Genomic DNA, 19,064 nt, shown 5'->3' on the forward strand with positions numbered 1-19,064 from the left:
ACTACCGGTACTACCACCACCAGTACTACCACTACTACAGCCACCAGTACTACCACCACCACCAGTACTACCAGTACCACCACCCCCAGTACTACCACTACCAGTACTACCACTACCAGTACTACCACTACCAGTACTAGCAGTACCACAACCACCACCACTACTACCAGTACTACCACCATCAGTACTAACAGTACTAACACCACCAGAGTAGTGAGTAGAGTAGTGAGTAGAGTAGTGAGTAGAGTAGTGAGTAGAGTAGTGAGTGAGTAGAGTAGTGAGTTGTGAGTAGAGTAGTGAGTAGAGTAGTGAGTAGTGAGTAGAGTAGTGAGTAGAGTAGTGAGTAGAGTTGTGAGTAGAGTTGTGAGTAGAGTAGTGAGTAGTGAGTAGAGTAGTGAGTGCAGATTAGTGAGTAGTGAGTAGAGTAGTGAGTAGAGTAGTGAGTAGTGAGTGCTGAGTAGTGAGTGCAGAGTAGTGAGTGCAGAGTAGTGAGTGCTGAGTAGTGAGTGCAGAGTAGTGAGTGCAGAGTAGTGAGTAGAGTAGTGAGTAGAGTAGTGAGTAGTGAGTGGAGTAGTGAGTAGTGAGTGCAGAGTAGTGAGTTGAGTAGTGAGTAGAGTAGTGAGTGCAGAGTAGTGAGTTGAGTAGTGAGTAGAGTAGTGAGTACAGAGTAGTGAGTAGAGTAGTGAGTAGAGTAGTAAGTAGTGAGTGCAGAGTAGTGAGTAGAGTAGTGAGTAGAGTAGTGAGTAGTGAGTAGAGTAGTGAGTAGTGAGTGCAGAGTAGTGAGTTGAGTAGTGAGTAGAGTAGTGAGTGCAGATTAGTGAGTTGAGTAGTGAGTAGAGTAGTGAGTGCAGAGTAGTGAGTAGAGTAGTGAGTAGAGTAGTAAGTAGTGAGTGCAGAGTAGTGAGTAGAGTAGTGAGTAGTGAGTAGAGTAGTGAGTAGAGTAGTGAGTAGTGAGTGCAGAGTAGTGAGTAGAGTAGTGAGTAGAGTAGTGAGTGCAGAGTAGTGAGTGCAGAGTAGTGAGTAGAGTAGTGAGTAGAGTAGTGAGTAGAGTAGTGAGTAGTGAATGCAGAGTAGTGAGTAGAGTAGTGAGTGCAGAGTAGTGAGTAGAGTAGTGAGTAGTGAGTAGAGTAGTGAGTAGAGTAGTGAGTGCAGAGTAGTGAGTAGAGTAGTGAGTAGTGAGTAGAGTAGTGAGTAGTGAGTGCAGAGTAGTGAGTAGAGTAGTGAGTGGTGAGTAGAGTAGTGAGTAGAGTAGTGAGTAGTGAGTGCAGAGCAGTGAGTAGAGTAGTGAGTAGTGAGTAGAGTAGTGAGTAGAGTAGTGAGTAGAGTAGAGTAGTGAGTAGTGAGTGCAGAGTAGTGAGTAGTGAGTAGAGTAGTGAGTGTTGAGTGCAGAGTAGTGAGTAGAGTAGTGAGTAGAGTAGTGAGTAGTGAGTAGAGTAGTGAGTGCAGAGTAGTGAGTAGAGTAGTGAGTAGTGAGTGCAGAGTAGTGAGTAGAGTAGTGAGTAGAGTAGTGAGTAGAGTAGTGAGTAGAGTAGTGAGTAGTGAGTGCAGAGTAGTGAGTAGTGAGTAGAGTAGTGAGTAGAGTAGTGAGTAGAGTAGTGAGTAGAGTAGTGAGTAGAGTAGTGAGTGCAGAGTAGTGAGTAGAGTAGTGAGTGCAGAGTAGTGAGTAGAGTAGTGAGTAGAGAGTAGAGTAGTGAGTAGAGAGTAGAGTAGTGAGTAGAGTAGTGAGTAGAGTAGTGAGTAGAGTAGTGAGTACAGTAGTGAGTAGAGTAGTGAGTGAAGTAGTGAGTAGAGTAGTGAGTAGAGTAGTGACTAGAGTAGTGAGTAGTGAGTAGAGTAGTGAGTAGAGTAGTGAGTAGTGAGTAGAGTAGTGAGTAGAGTAGTGAGTAGAGTAGTGAGTAGAGTAGTGAGTAGCAAGTAGTGAGTGCAGAGTAGTGAGTAGAGTAGTGAGTAGTGAGTAGTGAGTGCAGAGTAGTGAGTAGAGTAGTGAGTAGTGAGTAGAGTAGTGAGTAGTGAGTGCAGAGTAGTGAGTAGAGTAGTGAGTAGAGTAGTGAGTAGTGAGTGCAGAGTAGTGAGTAGAGTAGTGAGTAGAGTAGTGAGTAGTGAGCAGAGTAGTGAGTAGTGAGTAGAGTAGTGAGTAGAGTAGTGAGTAGTGAGTACAGAGTAGTGAGTAGTGAGTAGAGTAGTGAGTGCAGAGTAGTGAGTAGAGTAGTGAGTAGTGAGTGCAGAGTAGTGAGTAGAGTAGTGAGTAGTGAGTGCAGAGTAGTGAGTAGAGTAGTGAGTAGTGAGTAGAGTAGTGAGTAGTGAGTGCAGAGTAGTGAGTAGAGTAGTGAGTAGAGTAGTGAGTAGTGAGTGCAGAGTAGTGAGTAGAGTAGTGAGTAGAGTAGTGAGTAGTGAGCAGAGTAGTGAGTAGTGAGTAGAGTAGTGAGTAGAGTAGTGAGTAGAGTAGTGAGTAGTGAGTACAGAGTAGTGAGTAGTGAGTAGAGTAGTGAGTGCAGAGTAGTGAGTAGAGTAGTGAGTAGTGAGTACAGAGTAGTTAGTGAGTAGAGTAGTGAGTGCAGAGTAGTGAGTAGAGTAGTGAGTAGAGTAGTGAGTAGTGAGTGCAGAGTAGTGAGTAGTGAGTAGAGTAGTGAGTAGAGTAGTGAGTAGAGTAGTGAGTAGAGTAGTGAGTAGTGAGTAGAGTAGTGAGTAGAGTGTAGAGTAGTGAGTAGAGTAGTGAGTAGAGTAGTGAGTAGTGAGTAGAGTAGTGAGTGCAGAGTAGTGAGTAGAGTAGTGAGTAGAGTAGTGAGTAGTGAGTAGTGATTTGAGTAGTGAGTTGAGTAGTGAGTAGTTTGTTTTATTGCCTAGGATCCCGGATACATGGCAATACTTTTTACTCCTTAATGCTATTTACACATGATATTTGCACTGCTATGCTATACAACCCTACCTCACTCACCCCCTAATACTAATTGGATAGGCCGAATAACTCTTACTTATAATCCCCCTTATAGCTGATCGCCTTAGACCTTATACCCATGTATATCTGTTGTTACTATTGCCTCCATAATTATCTGTAACCTATCCTTACATGTGAAGCGCTCTGATACCCACGGGTCTTGTCCGCGCTATACAAAACTCTATAAATAAAAAAGTAGAGTAGTGAGTAGAGTAGTGAGTATTCAGTGCTGAGTAGTGAGTAGAGTAGTGAGTAGTGGGTAGAGTAGTGAGTAGTGAGTAGAGTAGTGAGTAGTGAGTAGAGTAGTGAGTAGAGTAGTGAGTAGTGAGTAGTGAGTAGAGTAGTGAGTAGTGAGTAGAATAGTGAGTAGAGTAGTGAGTAGAGTAGTGAGTAGTGAGTAGAGTAGTGAGTGCAGAGTAGTGAGTAGAGTAGTGAGTAGTGAGTACAGAGTAGTGAGTAGTGAGTAGAGTAGTGAGTGCAGAGTAGTGAGTAGAGTAGTGAGTAGTGAGTAGAGTAGTGAGTAGTGAGTGCAGAGTAGTGAGTAGAGTAGTGAGTAGTGAGTAGTGAGTGCAGAGTAGTGAGTAGAGTAGTGAGTAGTGAGTACAGTAGTGAGTGCAGAGTAGTGAGTAGAGTAGTGAGTAGTGAGTGCAGAGTAGTGAGTAGAGTAGTGAGTAGAGTAGTGAGTAGAGTGGTGAGTAGAGTAGTGAGTAGTGAGTGCAGAGTAGTGAGTAGAGTAGTGAGTAGAGTAGTGAGTAGAGTAGAGAGTAGTGAGCAGAGTAGTGAGTAGTGAGTGCAGAGTAGTGAGTAGAGTAGTGAGTAGTGAGTAGAGTAGTGAGTAGTGAGTGCAGAGTAGTGAGTAGAGTAGTGAGTAGAGTAGTGAGTAGTGAGTGCAGAGTAGTGAGTAGAGTAGTGAGTAGTGAGTGCAGAGTAGTGAGTAGAGTAGTGAGTACAGAGTATTGAGTAGTGAGTAGTGAGTGCAGAGTAGTGAGTAGAGTAGTGAGTAGAGTAGTGAGTAGAGTAGTGAGTAGAGTAGTGAGTAGGACATCACAGGCAGCAACTGTGCAAGCTTCTTACACTCACAAGGAGACCACAGGCAGCTGAGGTGCAATCTTCTCCCACTCACAAGAACGACATCACAGGCAGCAGCAGTGCAAGCTTCTTACACTCACAAGGAGACCACAGGCAGCAGAGGTGCAAGATTCTCACACTCACAAGAAGGACATCACAGGAAGTAACGGTGCAATATTCTCACACTCACAAGGAGATCACTGGCAGTACACACCACATGAACACACTCCATAACACATAGCAACAATACATTGGCATTTACAATGCCATTAGCTCAAACTCAAATAAATCCGAGCCCAATTGCATTTCTAATGCTTGTTTGGTAAGCTGTTGGTTTAACCATTGAAAACCAGCTCTCTGAGCAATCACAAAGCATGTGGCCTATGGAACAATATACTAATATATTCTACTTTTAATTCATAAATATTGGCAAAATATGTTGTCTGCAAACGCCCACTATGTGCTCCTTTTGCCATCTTCCATTCAGTTCTGTCGTTGTTGCATAACATTGCATGCCTCTTTTTCATGAAATAAGAAGTGGGATATTATTTTGCTATTTCAACTTAAAAAGTACAAGTCCATATTTAAGGAAGGTTTACCACACAAGCTGCAACCAAAAAACAATATTTTGTATTTTGGGATGACAGCAGTAACCCAGGGTGGGTGTGAGTGCGGTCCAACACTACAGTGGTAGAAAAGCTCTGCTACACAGCTGTATGTTAAGCTATGTTTGTTATGTTATGCACATTTGTAGAGCGTTTTATAACCCACCAGGTTATTCTGACGCTGAGCAGGTGTGTGCCTAGCCCTGCCTATGGTAGGTTGGTTAATTGAAAAGCCAGGTCTTCAGCTTCTTGTAGAATTCATGAAGAGAGAAGGCAGCTCTGATGTGGTCTGGGAGGTTGTTCCAATTCCACAATCAATCAATCAAAGACATTTATAGAGCGCACTACCTACCCGTAGGGTCTCAAGGCGCTAGGGGGGGGGGCTCGAACAGCCAGGTCTTGAGCTTCTTCCTGAAGGCGAGGTGGTCTTGGGTCAGGCGCAGGTCAGCCGGGAGGGAGTTCCAGGTCTTGGCGGCCAGGTAGGAGAAGGACCTTCCTCCTGTTGTCACTCTACGGATGCGTGGGACGGCGGCGAGGGCGTGGCTGGCTGATCGGAGGTGGCATTACATACTCCTATGTTTCCTTTGTAAAAGATTGACGAATCACCATAATAGTGCAATTACATGCGAGTAAATCAAGTCACAGGTAAAACACATTAACCAAAGCGAACATCACACGCTGCTAAGCTGTTAATGTATGAACCTCCTTCTTATTAATTGCTCATGTTTAAAAAACATTGATACCATAGTGAATGTGTTCAACTTGGCCCTTTTTTGCAGGGTCATCCCTGAACTTTTTGCATTCCTCCTGTATTTTGTCGGACCTGTTTTGTTGGTTTTATGACTCTGGGCACTTTCCCACTGCTGATCAGTGCTAAATTGCATATGCTCTCCCTATTATAAATTAATGTATGAATTAGTGATTCCATGATTGGCTGGTTTGGTTTACCTGTCAGACCATAGTACAGTGCACCAGGAGTTGTCGTGGCTGGTAATCCAAATGCTGCTAGTGGGCTTGCAGCACTGGTTGTGCCACAGACGCAGCCTGTAAAAATGTGTCTAAGGCCTGCCATTGCAGAGCCTGTGTGCAGTCTGCTACTGCCATGCTGACTGGGCAAGTGAACAAACTTGCCAGTCCCTAAACCTTACCTTTTCTTCATATCAGACACCCCTATGGTAGGGCAGGGTGCATTGTAAGTATAAGGTAGGGCATGCCGTGGTGTGTATGGCATGTCCTAATGGTGAAGTACAGCCATTTTCGTTTTTCACTATTGCAAGGCTACCTGTTCTTCAAAGGCCAGAATGGGCAGTTAGATTATTACATCTTATAATCCTAACTGACTCAGGGAACACAGTAGTAATTCGACTTTAGTATGCCTGAACCCAGAATGATAAAATACATATCTTAGTGACGTTGATTTTAACATTCTGTGTTTGACAATATCACTTTTAGAAAGTATGTATTTTCTTGTCTAACTATCCAAAGCCTGCCTCTGCTAGGTTGTGTATTCCTTGTCTGGAGTTAGAGTGACTGGGCTGGGGGATTCCAGGAGATAGAATGAGTCAGCCCAGTGGTGAATAGAGAGGTCTGCATCTAGATGGGTGGGAGGAGTTGCACCTGGGACCTGAATAGGACTGTGCCTGCCCCCCACAGTGCTGGCTCCACCTCTAGTGGTGCGTCTGATATCTTTGCCCTGCACTGTGAAAGGAGAGAAGGAATCAAGTCATCAAAGTGCTCCAGGGTTGTGCTTTTCCTCCACAATGCTGGCTCCAGCTCCTGTGGGGTGTCTGATGTTTCTGCCTTGCACTGTGAAAGGAAAGAAGGAGTCATGTAAAGAGAGTGCTCCAGAACTGGTTTGGACTAGGCAAAGGCCCCTCTGCCCTCAGAGGACAAAGGATTTTGGGGGTATAAATATTAGGACCCTGATCCCAAGAAATTAGATCACTTTTGAACTACAAGAAGAAACCTTTTCTGAGGAGAGGAACCTGAAGAAACTGAGGGGAGACTATCCCTAAGCTGAAGTGCTGCTTGGGGGATTGGCCTGCAGTGGTTGCCTGACTGCTAAAGAAAGGACTTTGTGTGCACTTTATTCAACTTGTGAAGGATCTCCAAGGGCTTGAGAAAAGAGCTTGCCTCCTGCTGAAGTCTCAGGGACAACAGACTTCAACCCCTAGCTCCCCAAGATTTCTTTGGAAGCACCTGCTGCTGTTTTGGGCCTTCTGAGAGACTGCGTGTCGCAAGGAGCTCGAAGCGTGACTCAAGGGGAAGAAGCGCGTTGCCGTCGCAGCCGTTGCAACTCTGAACAAGGGTGTCGCCGCTGTAGCTGATGCATTGCACTGCATCGAGAGAAGCGTCTTGCACCAAAGAAGAAGCGTGTCACTGTCGCAGCCGCCACATCACTGAACAAGGATGTCGCCGCTGTAGCTGACGCATTGAACCGCATTGAGAAAAGCACCTCGCATCCACGGAGAAGCGTGCCGCCATTGGAGCTACTGTCGTCGCATCTCTGATCAAGGGTGTCGCCACTGCAGCTGACGCATCGAGCCAAGACATCTCACAACATCGGAGAAGCGTGCCGCATCAGGAAAAACTTGACGTCTTCATTTCTTTGCACCAGATTTTGCTGCATTTCCATCGTTGCAACACTTTTGTTGCCCTACTTGTTGCATCTTAAGGTATTTTGACTCAAAGTGCCGCATTTTAAGAACCAAAGAGAACTAAGCTAAAACTACCATTTTAAGTACAGTATTTTGGATTTTTGTCGTTTGTGATCTATTGTTAAATCTGTATAAAGTATACGTATTTTTAATATACAACTTGTGTGGTGTCCATCTGTAGTGTTGTCACTGGATTACTGTATGTGTTCACAAATGCTTTACACACTGCCTCTGAGATAAGCCTGTCTGCTCGTGCCAAGCTACCAAGGGGGTGAGTAGGGGTTATTTTAGGAGTGTACCCCCTTACCCTGACTAGAGGCAAGGGTCCCTATTTGTCACAACTACCTACCTGTGCCAACTAGAGACCCCCAAATCTAACAGAATGTTATTTATAATTTGCATTTAAGCTAAACATATTGAGAGTTATAATTATTACATTAATTTTCTATGCAACATAAATTTCAGTAACAAAAACTAATTAGAACTCATTTTACATTGTCAGAATTAGTATTTTCAAATTGAGTAAGTACAGTCAGGCTATTTTCATTTTTATATGGCTTACTGAGTGCAGGAGAAAATATATGTATGTGTTATCTTGGCATATAGCACTAAATGTTACTACATGAAAAATGTGTGACTCATTTTGATTGGTTAGGAGCAATAAACTTACCCGTGCATTTGAATTCAGCATGCCCATTTCGAGGTCATTCTCACAGTTTTTGGCCTTTGATTTGCACAGTTTAATGAGGCACATTTTTATTCTCATTATGAGATAATAAAATGATTTTGGGCTTGGCACTAGGTTGTAAGGAGCTGGAAGAGTCCTTCCTTCATCAAAATATGATAACCAAAGCTTTGCTCTTGCAAATTTCCATTCTACATCTGCGTCTTCCTAGAAGAAAAAAAATATCTTGTTCAATGTTTCCAAAAGCAATGTATCTTGCACAATTACAATTACCTCAACCCTGCAGATGGCTGTCGGATTCTGGAGAACAATTATTGCATTCATTAATCACTACTTATTCGCAATCATGAGATATTATGTTGAACACTTAGAGAAATTAACTCAATTAAGGAAGGTTGTGCAAATCTGGCATAATTTGATATTATGTTGATGTCTTCTGTCTAATACACCGCAGACGTGGGATGCATTCACTGTTTGTAAATGTAATGTATCGGGACCTGACCACAGAACGTAAGTATAAAAGAAGTTCATGATGTTTAGATCACCTCAGTTGCCAGCAGTTGAGGTTATAGGACCATCCTCTCTTATCCTCTGGTTCTGATTGTAACCTCTCTCTGCATGCGTTTAGTTCCACAGAATGCATTTAGTACCACAATGAATCATAGTACAGAGAAGTGAACAATTCATAACAGTTAAATGCATGTGTGACTGTGAGGAGAAAGGAAAAGAATATCCGCGGAAGTAATTTAAAAATGCTCTAACAAATTGAAAATATTTGAATAGAAAAAGAGGATCTCAAATGAGCCTCCTCTGGCACTCTTCCAGATTGCAAGTTCCCATAAACCAGCAAAAAATACAGAGATACTCATCTTAGGTATGCAGAACTCACCTCCAACTGCCCCTCAGTTGCCTCAACTGTTTGACTCGCTAAATTAGTTGCAACTGTGATCTTCTTTACATCTTCTCACAGAGAGGAAATCCCTAGTGAAGAAGGCTTATCTCCTGTTGAACAATATCCACTCCACAACACCCCAGGTGTCAACCCTTAACATGTAGGACAACAAGCTGGATGTCTCAGAAGGCCAAACCAGCAACTGCCAATGCCGGTAACCACAGTGGGGCAGGGTGGGGCATGTGGGGATGTCGACAGATGACGGAATGGGATTTATTTAATTTAACTTTTTCCGTTGTCTGAGGGCTTGCCCCCTGCCACACCGCCCCAGCGTGCTTACCTGCACTAGCAGTTGCTAGGTCAAGCATGTGTGGAAAGTTGCCATGTGGAAATGCTGATCTCTATGATTATCAGTTCGTTGAACAACAGTTCTCTATGTGGGGTGAGAATCTAGAAGCAGAAGGATCACAAAATCTCCGCCCAATTGTAAAACTTCCCAACATTGATAGAGCAACCGACCTGAATTGCGAAATTGCAATGGACACACCTCCAAATATTGAGGGAGGAACATGGTCATGCAGCGCATACAGAATCTCTTAGATAGGGTCAACTTGAACCTGCACTAGCAAGTCTGGTGCCTAAGGGAAGTAGGAGTCAATAACAAACTCTAGGTCCCACTAACCCACATGCTACCAGTGCCAAATGCTATATGGTCCCAGAATTGTGTACCCAGGGAAAATGATGACCTTCATGCTTCAAGGGACTGGACAGCAATTACCACTCACGTTCAGATTTCATGACCAGTCACGTTCCCATCCCCTCAAAACACAATCCTTCTATTTTTATTATCCATACTACTGACTAAGGGCCTTATTTAGATTTCAGTAGACAGGTTACTCCATCAGAATTGTGAAGGATATCCCTCCCACTGAAATATAAACCCCATAGAATATTATGGGATTTATATTACAGCCAATGGGATATCCGTCACCATTGTGACAGAGTAACCTGTTTGCGAAAATCTAAATCAGGCCCTATATACAGAACTTGTTTTTTTAGAAGTTCCAAATAATCATCTTGTGTATGCCTGGAGGTGGGTGCATGTGAGTAATGTTACAGAATGTGTTGTAAAGTCTTGATTATGTGCCTTCAACTTTTGGTCACAACACACAGTCATTCATGTAGTGACATGGTCACACAGTCTTAACAGATTCACAACACATCCAAGTCTTTTAAAAGGATAACGATGTATATAAATATATTTTTAAAATAAAAAACAAAATGGGACACTGGTTTTGGGTATATGTTTATTTTAGTTGTGTAGTAAACAGTAATTGTGGAAGAGAGAAATACCCAAAGTAGAGTCATCTTCAAGGAAAGTGGGCAAAAGAAAAATCACATTAGGGCTATCATGGAAAATACTCTATAAATTGTCCAGTGGAAAAAACGAAGGAACATAAGGAAAACATTCAAAGCAAAAGTAACAAAAATGTCAGAAAGTCCTTACATTATATTCAAAATCCAAGCTATGGCTAACTCAAGCATCACCACTGCAGTGTGCTCATCCTCCGCCCAGAATTTCTTTGCTTGTGACCGTGTCACTCTCTGGGCAGATGGACCATGACTGTTGTTTTTCTCTTCATTCTCCTAAGGGGTGGTGCTTTTCCCTTCATTCTGGTGAATGCCGGAGGCCCTAGGTCTCTTCCCACCTGCCTTTCCATTTACTGCTTTCTTTATGGATTCGCTCACAGAAGAAATTGTCAATGACCAGAACATACAAGCACAGACGTAATTTTTTCTTGAACTTAACAAATGACACAATGACATTATTTCTGCTGAGATTGTTACTCATGCCGAACCCCTCCACCAAAGTACATTGAGAACGGGTCCCTGTACTCGTGTACTTGTAAGAAAAAGAGAAAGTAAACATTTTAAAAACATAAACATGAGTCAGGTAAAGTAGAAATGCAGGCACACTGTTATTTAATCACAATGGACCTTGCATGAACAATACATTGCTTATTTGAAGGTACACAAGTTGGTCCCCCAAGGGGCGAGGGAGAGGTAGGGAGTGCAAGTTGGTATGATAGCATGCAAGGACGGAGGGTTTTGCAAGATCAAAGTGATGGTCAATCGCCTATTATTCTGAATACAAATACAGATAAATTGCTTCCATGTGGAGCCAGAGGACTTAACACATAAATGTTGAACAATATTCAGATTGCCATGTTTAGATGGCCCTCGTGATCGTATTATAACTGAGGCATGTACTGGCCGAATCATAGGTTGTCAACGTTTCGAACCCAACGTCGAGAAGGCTCAATGGAGGCCTTACAGGGGGTCTTCCTCAGGACGGAGGAGGGGGACTACCACAGTAGCCTGGCAGCTACAATTTCAAAATACCCCTTTTGACAGGGGAAAAGTTTCCTTTTAAATATTAACAAACACACCTATGTAGACCTTACAGCCCTCAAGGCAGGGTGCTTGGAACTTAAAAGTAGGATGTGTAAAATTGTAAAGCTAAGTTTTCATTACAGTAATTAGCATTCAAAAGCTGTTTTCACAGTTCCAAGGATGGATGCCTTATGAAACACACAACAAAACAATATTACATATTTATTCTGCTATCTCTGATTGGGACAAGCTAGAAATATGATTAAACCATTGTTTTAATGTTTATTTAAAGCCTAAACCAATGGTGAATTAAAATGTCATTGATTATTAAGGAAAAGTAACTTTTGGAAGCTACCGTCTAGCAGGGTCCTAGAGACGACTCAGCCCTGATGGGGTATGACTGCTCCCAGAGCAAAGACAATCTCCTAAGGTGTAGGGAGTTGCTTTCTCCTCCCTTGGCAGGAAGACCAGATGAGGTATACCCAAGAACTTAATTTACTTCAAAGCAGCCTTCCCTGTTACAAGCAAATGTTAAGTGATTTCTGGAAAGGTCCCAGTTTTGTCTTATCAGTCATTCAGGCAACAAACCCATTGGAAGGAGAGCTACCCACACAACTGTTTTGAAGTCACCACCGAGGAGGGCACTGTTCATTAACCTGGCCCCACCTCTTGGTAGGCATAACGGGTTGGCACAAGAAGGGAAGGGTTTCTCATCTTTGATTTTAGAAGTGAGGGGCATCACTGGATTGTTTGTAGTAGGGCAAACTGGAACTGCTGCTAAAATGGGTAGGATTATCCTTAGGAACTTTTACCCTATTGGTTAGGGAGAGACTAGGATGTATCTACCCACTTGCTAGTGCCAGGCATACCTGTGGCATCCCCAGGGACTCTACTTGGAACAGTTTCTGGATTTGTGAGAGAAGAGAGGTGGGCTGGACTAGTGCTCTGTGATGTGAAAGGAAGGCCTGAAGAACTGGACCTTCTCCCCTCTGTACCCAGGGCAAAGAGGTGGACACCAGGAGTCAGTTGGATGACCCCCTGTATGGCTATAAGGCTACCAAAAGCTGCAAGAGAGGCCGGGGGAGGAACATGGGGGCGGGCTGATGCCGGTCGCAGGAGCTCCGGGAGCAACGAGGCACACAATATCAATATGCGGCGTTTCTAGAAGTGGACTACAGTAGAATGCTTGGTAAGGATGTGGCGCCTTCTTAGCCTAGGTTTGAGTACCCTATTTTTTTAACTTTCTCTGTTTTCTTACCGGTGGACTGCCTGTCTGTGGATTTGCGAGCTGGGAGCCAGTCTCTTTGTTTCTTCCACGACAGCTGGGGCAGCGACAGCTGAGGCTGAGGCTCGTTTGGGTCTTGAGGCGGAGCCAATAGCTTACTGTGGCTATGGAGGTCACCGGACTAGGCTCTGGGTACAGATCCAGGCTGCAGCCACGAAAGTCAGCTTTCGGGGGTCGGAAGGAGCAGGCCACAAGACTCCACGGCGAACGGTCTATGTGGTGAGCCCTACAGTAACACAGCATTGCTCCATCCCCTGCTGTCACCTGGTAAGATGGGTGCCGGCTGGGAGTGAGTGTGATTACATGGATTCTGACTCCACCGGCCCTGAATTGACATTTATCTCGGGCGCTGGGGTTAGGGGAGCAGCAGCAGTGCGGGGGTTCAGGAGTGAGGTTGACTCCCCAGGAAAGCTGAGTTTTGGGGGGAGTTGTGGGGGGAGAGTGCCTGCACTGAGTCTCCAAAGGGGGTTAGTCCCTCCTGTAAAAAATCGATACCAGTTGCACTCCCAGTCTGAGCCTAAGACTAAAAGTGGTCTGGATTCTACAGAGTGTACTGGAGGGGTGGTCCCCACGACTCCACGCAAAAGGAAGGCCACCAAATCAGGGGACATCAAGAAGTCAAGGGTGTCTAAAGCTACCCGCCCCCCATTAAAAACTACCCCCTCAATTAAATCTTACTTCAAGATAATGGAGCAGGCAGTGATTTCTAAGGAGCCAGTCCCAGCCCCACCACAGAGTCCCCCTTCAATTCTTCTTGAGAACCACTTTTCTCCTCTAATGAAGATTTCAGAATTAGAGAAAGGTACCGGTGTTGCTATCAGGGATAATCAATTAAAACCTCCTTCTTGCGATACTTCTCCTGTGCCAAATCAGTCCTGTGCTTCAGCTATCCCTTCTGCTACTATTGACACTGATGCCGCCACTATCCCTTTTCCACCTGCTCTATCAGCTTTACCAGCACCTTCACCTATTGCAGCTAGCGATTCTGATTCAGCAGCCAGAAAGGAAGTAAAGGAAGGCCTTGTAATGCAGGCTTTGGGGGGGGGGGGGAGAACAGACAGTGACCAGTCGCAGCTTGAGTCCTTGCTTCAGTCCCTAAGGGGTGATCTGCTCTCTAAGTATGAAAAATCGGAGGCAAATCAGAAGGGGAACCATGAGAAGTGTGAAGCCCTAGAGTCGAAACTGGGTGATATGTGTGCATGAACTGGGACTCTCTAACTTGAAGTTAAATCCCTTTCAGAATCCGTGCAGGGGAATACAAAGGATATAGAGGCCTTAAAAGCTCAAAATCGATCTCTACAGACTCATATGGAGAGGGTTGAAATGCAAGCACAGAGAAATAACCTGAGAATTCTCAAAATACCAGAGGGGGCAGAGAAGGGGGACATTAAGGCATTTGTGTGCAAACTTTTAAGGAAGGGAGTGCTGAAAGACAGAGAAGACATTGATCTCAAGTCAGAGATTCAGAGAGAGCACAAAGATCCCTTTAAGCTGCACCCTGATAGGAAAGCCCCCAGGAAAATATTAGTCACCTTTCAGATGTATGTGGTTAAAGAACTGATCCTGTGGAGAGCCTTGACTGAGACAGCATTGCATTATGACTCTGGGCTCCAATCTTGGAAAAATAATAGTGCAAAGGCAGTGGGAGCTGGGCACTAGAATACCAGAACTGAGGAGTTTGGGGGCAAAGGTTCAAATGAAATTTCCCGCATTACTGAAAGTAATGTGAAAAAATAGGATGCTAAACTTTAGCTCCCCTAAAGATGTAGATGACCTTTTGACCCAGATGAGGGGTTAGTTATGATTGTTTAGGGATCCGGTATGCTCCCTTTTAGGCATGGATTGAATATGGGGGGAATATGCAACTTAATAAATTAGAAAAAATAAAATAAAATGTAAACACGGATAGTATGGGGGTCACGGCTTACTGGGTATTAGCGGGTATTAGTTACATTTTTTATTCCCAAGGGATATAAGGGGGGTTCCTCATGGGCGGTCGAGGGAGGGGTACACAGGGTGTTGGGAGCAAGGGTGGGAAAATAGAAAGATTTGTCCTCATACGAGTAAAAGTAGAACAAGTTAGCTCAAGTTGGGAAGTTTTTTGGTTTGAATATGAGTAGGTCGAACAAAATTAAACCCCTCACCTGGAATGTGAATGGTTTAAGGAATAGTAGGAGTCTATCCCGGGTTTGTGAGTTTTTAAAGAATAAGTGAGGCTCATATCTGCCTGTTACAGGAAACCCATCTAGAGGCCCATGAATGCAAACAGGGTTTCAGTAAGCTTAGCTGGGTTCAGGACGTGCTATGCTCTAAACAAAGGGGTTGCACTAGAGGGGTAGCACTGATCATAAGAGGCAATATGGGGATTAAGGTTGAAAATCTAGATACAGATCAGTCAGGGAGGTGGCTGGTGGTTACCCTGACAATCTGTGGTTCCCAATAGTTTGTGCTGCCTATTATGGGCCGAATAAAGATAACTTGGGCCTCTCTTAAATCTAGTGGCCAGCCTGCTAAATTAATTTGCTTCAGTCATAATTGGAGGCGATTTTATTCTGGTACTCATAAGGAGTTAGACCGGACTTCTAAAGCAAAACACACTATTCCACCAAGAACATTTTCTGTACTTGAGAATGTCATTAAGGAGATTAATCTGTTAGACGTTTGGAGGGTCAAGAATCGTAACGTAAGGGAATTTTCCTTCTATAGCAAAAAATATGAACACCATTCAAGAATAGACTATTTTTTAGGGTATCAGAGTATGTTTTTAGATCTCGAGTCTATAGCTTATATTCCGGCGATCCTATCAGATCATTCCGCTGTTGAGCTGGTACTTGAATGTAAGCATAAAGAGCGCCAGAGGAGGTGGACTCTGGATAGGACCTTGCTACTAAATGAGGGGGTGAGGTATGAGCTTGAGGTAAAAACAGAAGAATTTTTCAGGCTTAACACAGATTCTGCTAGAGACCAGATAGTGTGGGAGACCTGTAAAGCCTATTTGAGGGGACTCTTAAGCTCTGTAATGATTAATAAAAGAAAATCTATGAAAGAGGCTGAAGCAGATGGAGGTCGAGTTACAGCGCGCAGCCCTGACCTCTCGAAATCTTATGTCACAGCTGGAAAGAGAGTTGGTGCTTCTCCAGGCAGACTTTCAGGCCAATATAGATAAGATCCAGCAAATTAAAACACGGTCAAGGGCAGATAGGGTCATAAATCACATAAAGAGCCTGGTACAAAGAGGGTCAGGTGCCCTGTAACATGATGACGATAAGATTAGAGAGGAGGCAAGATCGTTTATGCTTAATTTGTATGAGGAAGTTATCGACTTTAGACCGGAGAAAGTTAGGGAGTGGTTACATTCAAGGGATCTCTCACAGTTGTCCGAAGCTGATAGGCTGTTTCTGCACACCAGTATCTCGGAGGGTGTAATCAGAGAACTTAAAAAAATGAGTAGGGGTAAAGCAGCCGGTCCAATGGACTCCCACTAGAGGTCTATCTTGGGCTATTGGACAAGGTGGTGCCGGTTTTAAAAACCCTGTTTAATAAAATATACATGCAGGGAGAATGCACCCCCTTGTCATGGTCTGAAGCAACGGTGTCCTTGATCCTTAAACAGAATAAGGACCCGCAAAAAACCGAGGCATATAGACCTATTTCACTCCTAAATTCGGATCATAAAATCTTTGCCGAGGTATTGGCTGCAAGGATGGCGAAAATTATGAAGACCATTGTACATCCAGACCAGAGGGGGTTTATACCTGGAAGACAGCTAAACGAGCTCACCTTTCAATTCATAGGGGCAATAGATGTTGCAATAGATAAAAAGTTGCCACACTATAGTTGCAATATTTGCCGCTAAGGCATTTGATCAGGTGAATTGGTTTTATCTCTGGGAGACTCTGCAAAAATGTGGTTTTCCCATAAATTTCGTGGAGGCTGTCAAATCCCTTTACTTTAGCCCTCAAGCAAATGTTTTAGTTATTGGTTCTCTGACGGAATGGTTCAGTATTTCAAGAGGCACTAGACAGGGGTGCCCTTTGTCACCGTTAGTATTTAATCTATATATTGAATCTTTCGTATGCTCCCTTAGAGCGGATCCCCTCATTAGGCCTTTTAAAATCGTAAAACTGGAGCTTAAGTTTGCTCTTTTTGCCGACGACCTCCTTATGTACACCTCTAATTCCGCAGAAGCCATACCCAGGCTGCTCGAATTGGCTGAGAAATTTGGAAAAGTCTCCGGTTATAAAATCAATAAAGAAAAAACTGAAATAATGGGATGGAACTGTGCGTATACAATACTGGGAGCAAAGTGTCAAATGAGATACCTTGGGATACACCTAGCCCTGAAGCTGGCAGATACATCAAAGATCAGCTGGAAGAAGGTGTCTAAAGAGGTTGGCAGCCTATTGTTGCGCTGGGAGAATCTCCCCTCGAACATCTATAGGAGGGCCACCCTCGTCAAAATGAATATTTTGCCTAAATTAACCTTTTTGTTTAATTCAATTCCACTATCCTTTAGCACTAAGGACATCGCTATACTTCAAGGCAAAATTGGGTCTTTTATGTGGGCCAACCCAGACAATTGCCTGGAAAAAGCTCAGGAGAGGGTTAAAGTTGGGGGGCTTGCTTTACCCGACCTACTTTCCTATTGGCATGCTTTCCATTTTAAGAATTTCAGAATCTTTGCTAATAAAATGGATTCTTTCTCTCTTGGTCTATTATTCCAGGCCTTGCTACATGATGTTCCGCTGGGAAAGGAGTTCTTTCTTTACAAATTTGGCGATCCCAAGTTCTACAAGAAGGTTCGACTTAAGACCCTGCGATCAGCACTAAATAACTGGAGGCACATTAGAAGAGTTCTGAATATTCCGTCCGATACAGCACAGGCCCCAATTTGGTGTTCCCCTGGCACCCCTGAATGCCTTCAGGATCAACTTTGCCAACCACTTAGATTAGCTGCTATCAGACTTTGGAGAGATCTTAGGAAGGATCCACAACTGATTAGCTGGGAGTCAATTTCAGGTCTGACTTGCGGGACACTGACAAGATTTAAGTTCTACCAGTTATCCGCATGGTGGGCATCGCAGTCGTGGGGCAACGACGATGCAAGTCTGATATTCAATTCAGTCTCCGGAATGGGTACATGGAAATGTGAAGTTTCATTCTGGTACTGGGCCCTTTTGGAAGCAAGGGATTGCGTGTAATTTGAGGTTGGGAAACTCTGGGGCAGTGTTTTTGTAGGGAATGTGGAGGGAATGGTGTGAATCTTTCATTATGTTGCAGGCGGTGGTGAAACCAGCTACACTCAGACGGAATCATCTCTATACTGCCTTCAGAGTTTACTGGACTCCTGGGAAACTGTCTAAAGTAACCGGGAGGGTTTATAACTGCCCGAGATGTAAGTACCCAGCCGCAGATGACTTGCATATGTTTATGGATTGTCCGAAAATCGAGCTCTTCTGGACCGAGGTATGTGGTTTTCTTGAGGATGTGTTGCTCCACCGGATTGAAGTTAGCCCAAGGTTCGAAATTTGTGTTTTATGTAATAATTATCGCCAGAGCTTGAAAATCTGAAATCCCCCCTTCCTTTGCGGACTGTCTAAAGCCTATTATTTTGACCAGTCAATCTGATATGGCCTGCGACAAATCTAGTATTTGTAAGATCTGGGCGGCTCTAGTGGCCTGGAGGGAGAAGTAAAATCGGTCCTATGATTATGCCAGGGGACTGTTGGTCCGCTCCTCCTCAGTAACATACGGTCGTCCAGGTACTGTGAACGGGAGTGGGACTAGTATACAGTCTTATCAGTAGGAGAACTCTGCCTCCCCTCCATAGGCATTATACAAGGGTGGATATCGAATTTGCCTGTTTGGAAGGTGTGGAGGAATCCCATCTAGAGCGTTCCTGATGGCATGTATGAGGACAACAACAAAAAAAAGCTGCAAGAGGCCTTTTCTTGAATTTCCTAGTCGACCAACCCGACTGGACTCGACTCAGACCCTGCTGGTGGCCTTTGTCTGAGTGAGTCTTGCTCTCCCTGAGATCATGGGACTCTGGGCTAGCTACACGCCTCTGAAAACCTGGGTATTTTTGGGGACTTCCGGCCTGCCTTAGAACAGGGCCAAACCACCACAACCTAGCCCACCTAGTTATGACCTGGCTGGGCTAAGAAATCAAGTGTCTCCGTCTTGGAATTTCTCTGCAGCAATAAATCCGATTTATCTGCTTTATGGCAAAAAGGTATCTAGCCTGATGGAACTCAGCAATAGCTAAAGCCTCAGCCTTGCACCACTGGAATATTTTAACTTCCAGAAAAAGACTAAGGCCCTCATTAAGATAACGGTTGGACTGCCACCAACAGGCTGTCTGACTCACAAACCGCCCTGAAGTCCAACTAGTGAATTTCATGACTGGCAGTTGGAGCACAAGCGGTCAGAGGGAAGACTGTTGTCTCTGCCGGGATCATAGATCCTGATGGGGCCGCAGTCTGAATCACAATCCCTGAATAGTGGCGGTGCCAAGGCATGCACTGCCATTGGGATTGGTAT

The 19,064-nt window shown here is 44.2% G+C and overlaps 1 protein-coding gene across 1 annotated transcript in view; it reads right to left on the minus strand.

Moving 5' to 3' along the window:
- Positions 1-19,064, minus strand: part of TRPC7 (transient receptor potential cation channel subfamily C member 7) — a 1,554,154-nt gene that overhangs the window by 104,770 nt on the left and 1,430,320 nt on the right. Inside the window, exon 9 of the mRNA XM_086931521.1 lies at positions 7,936-8,157. Coding sequence (XP_086787647.1) covers positions 7,936-8,157 — 222 coding nt within the window. The remainder of the gene's footprint in view (positions 1-7,935; positions 8,158-19,064) is intronic.

Source organism: Lissotriton vulgaris, chromosome 7 (assembly GCF_964263255.1).
Source record: "Lissotriton vulgaris chromosome 7, aLisVul1.2, whole genome shotgun sequence".
NCBI classification, from domain to species: domain Eukaryota; kingdom Metazoa; phylum Chordata; class Amphibia; order Caudata; family Salamandridae; genus Lissotriton; species Lissotriton vulgaris.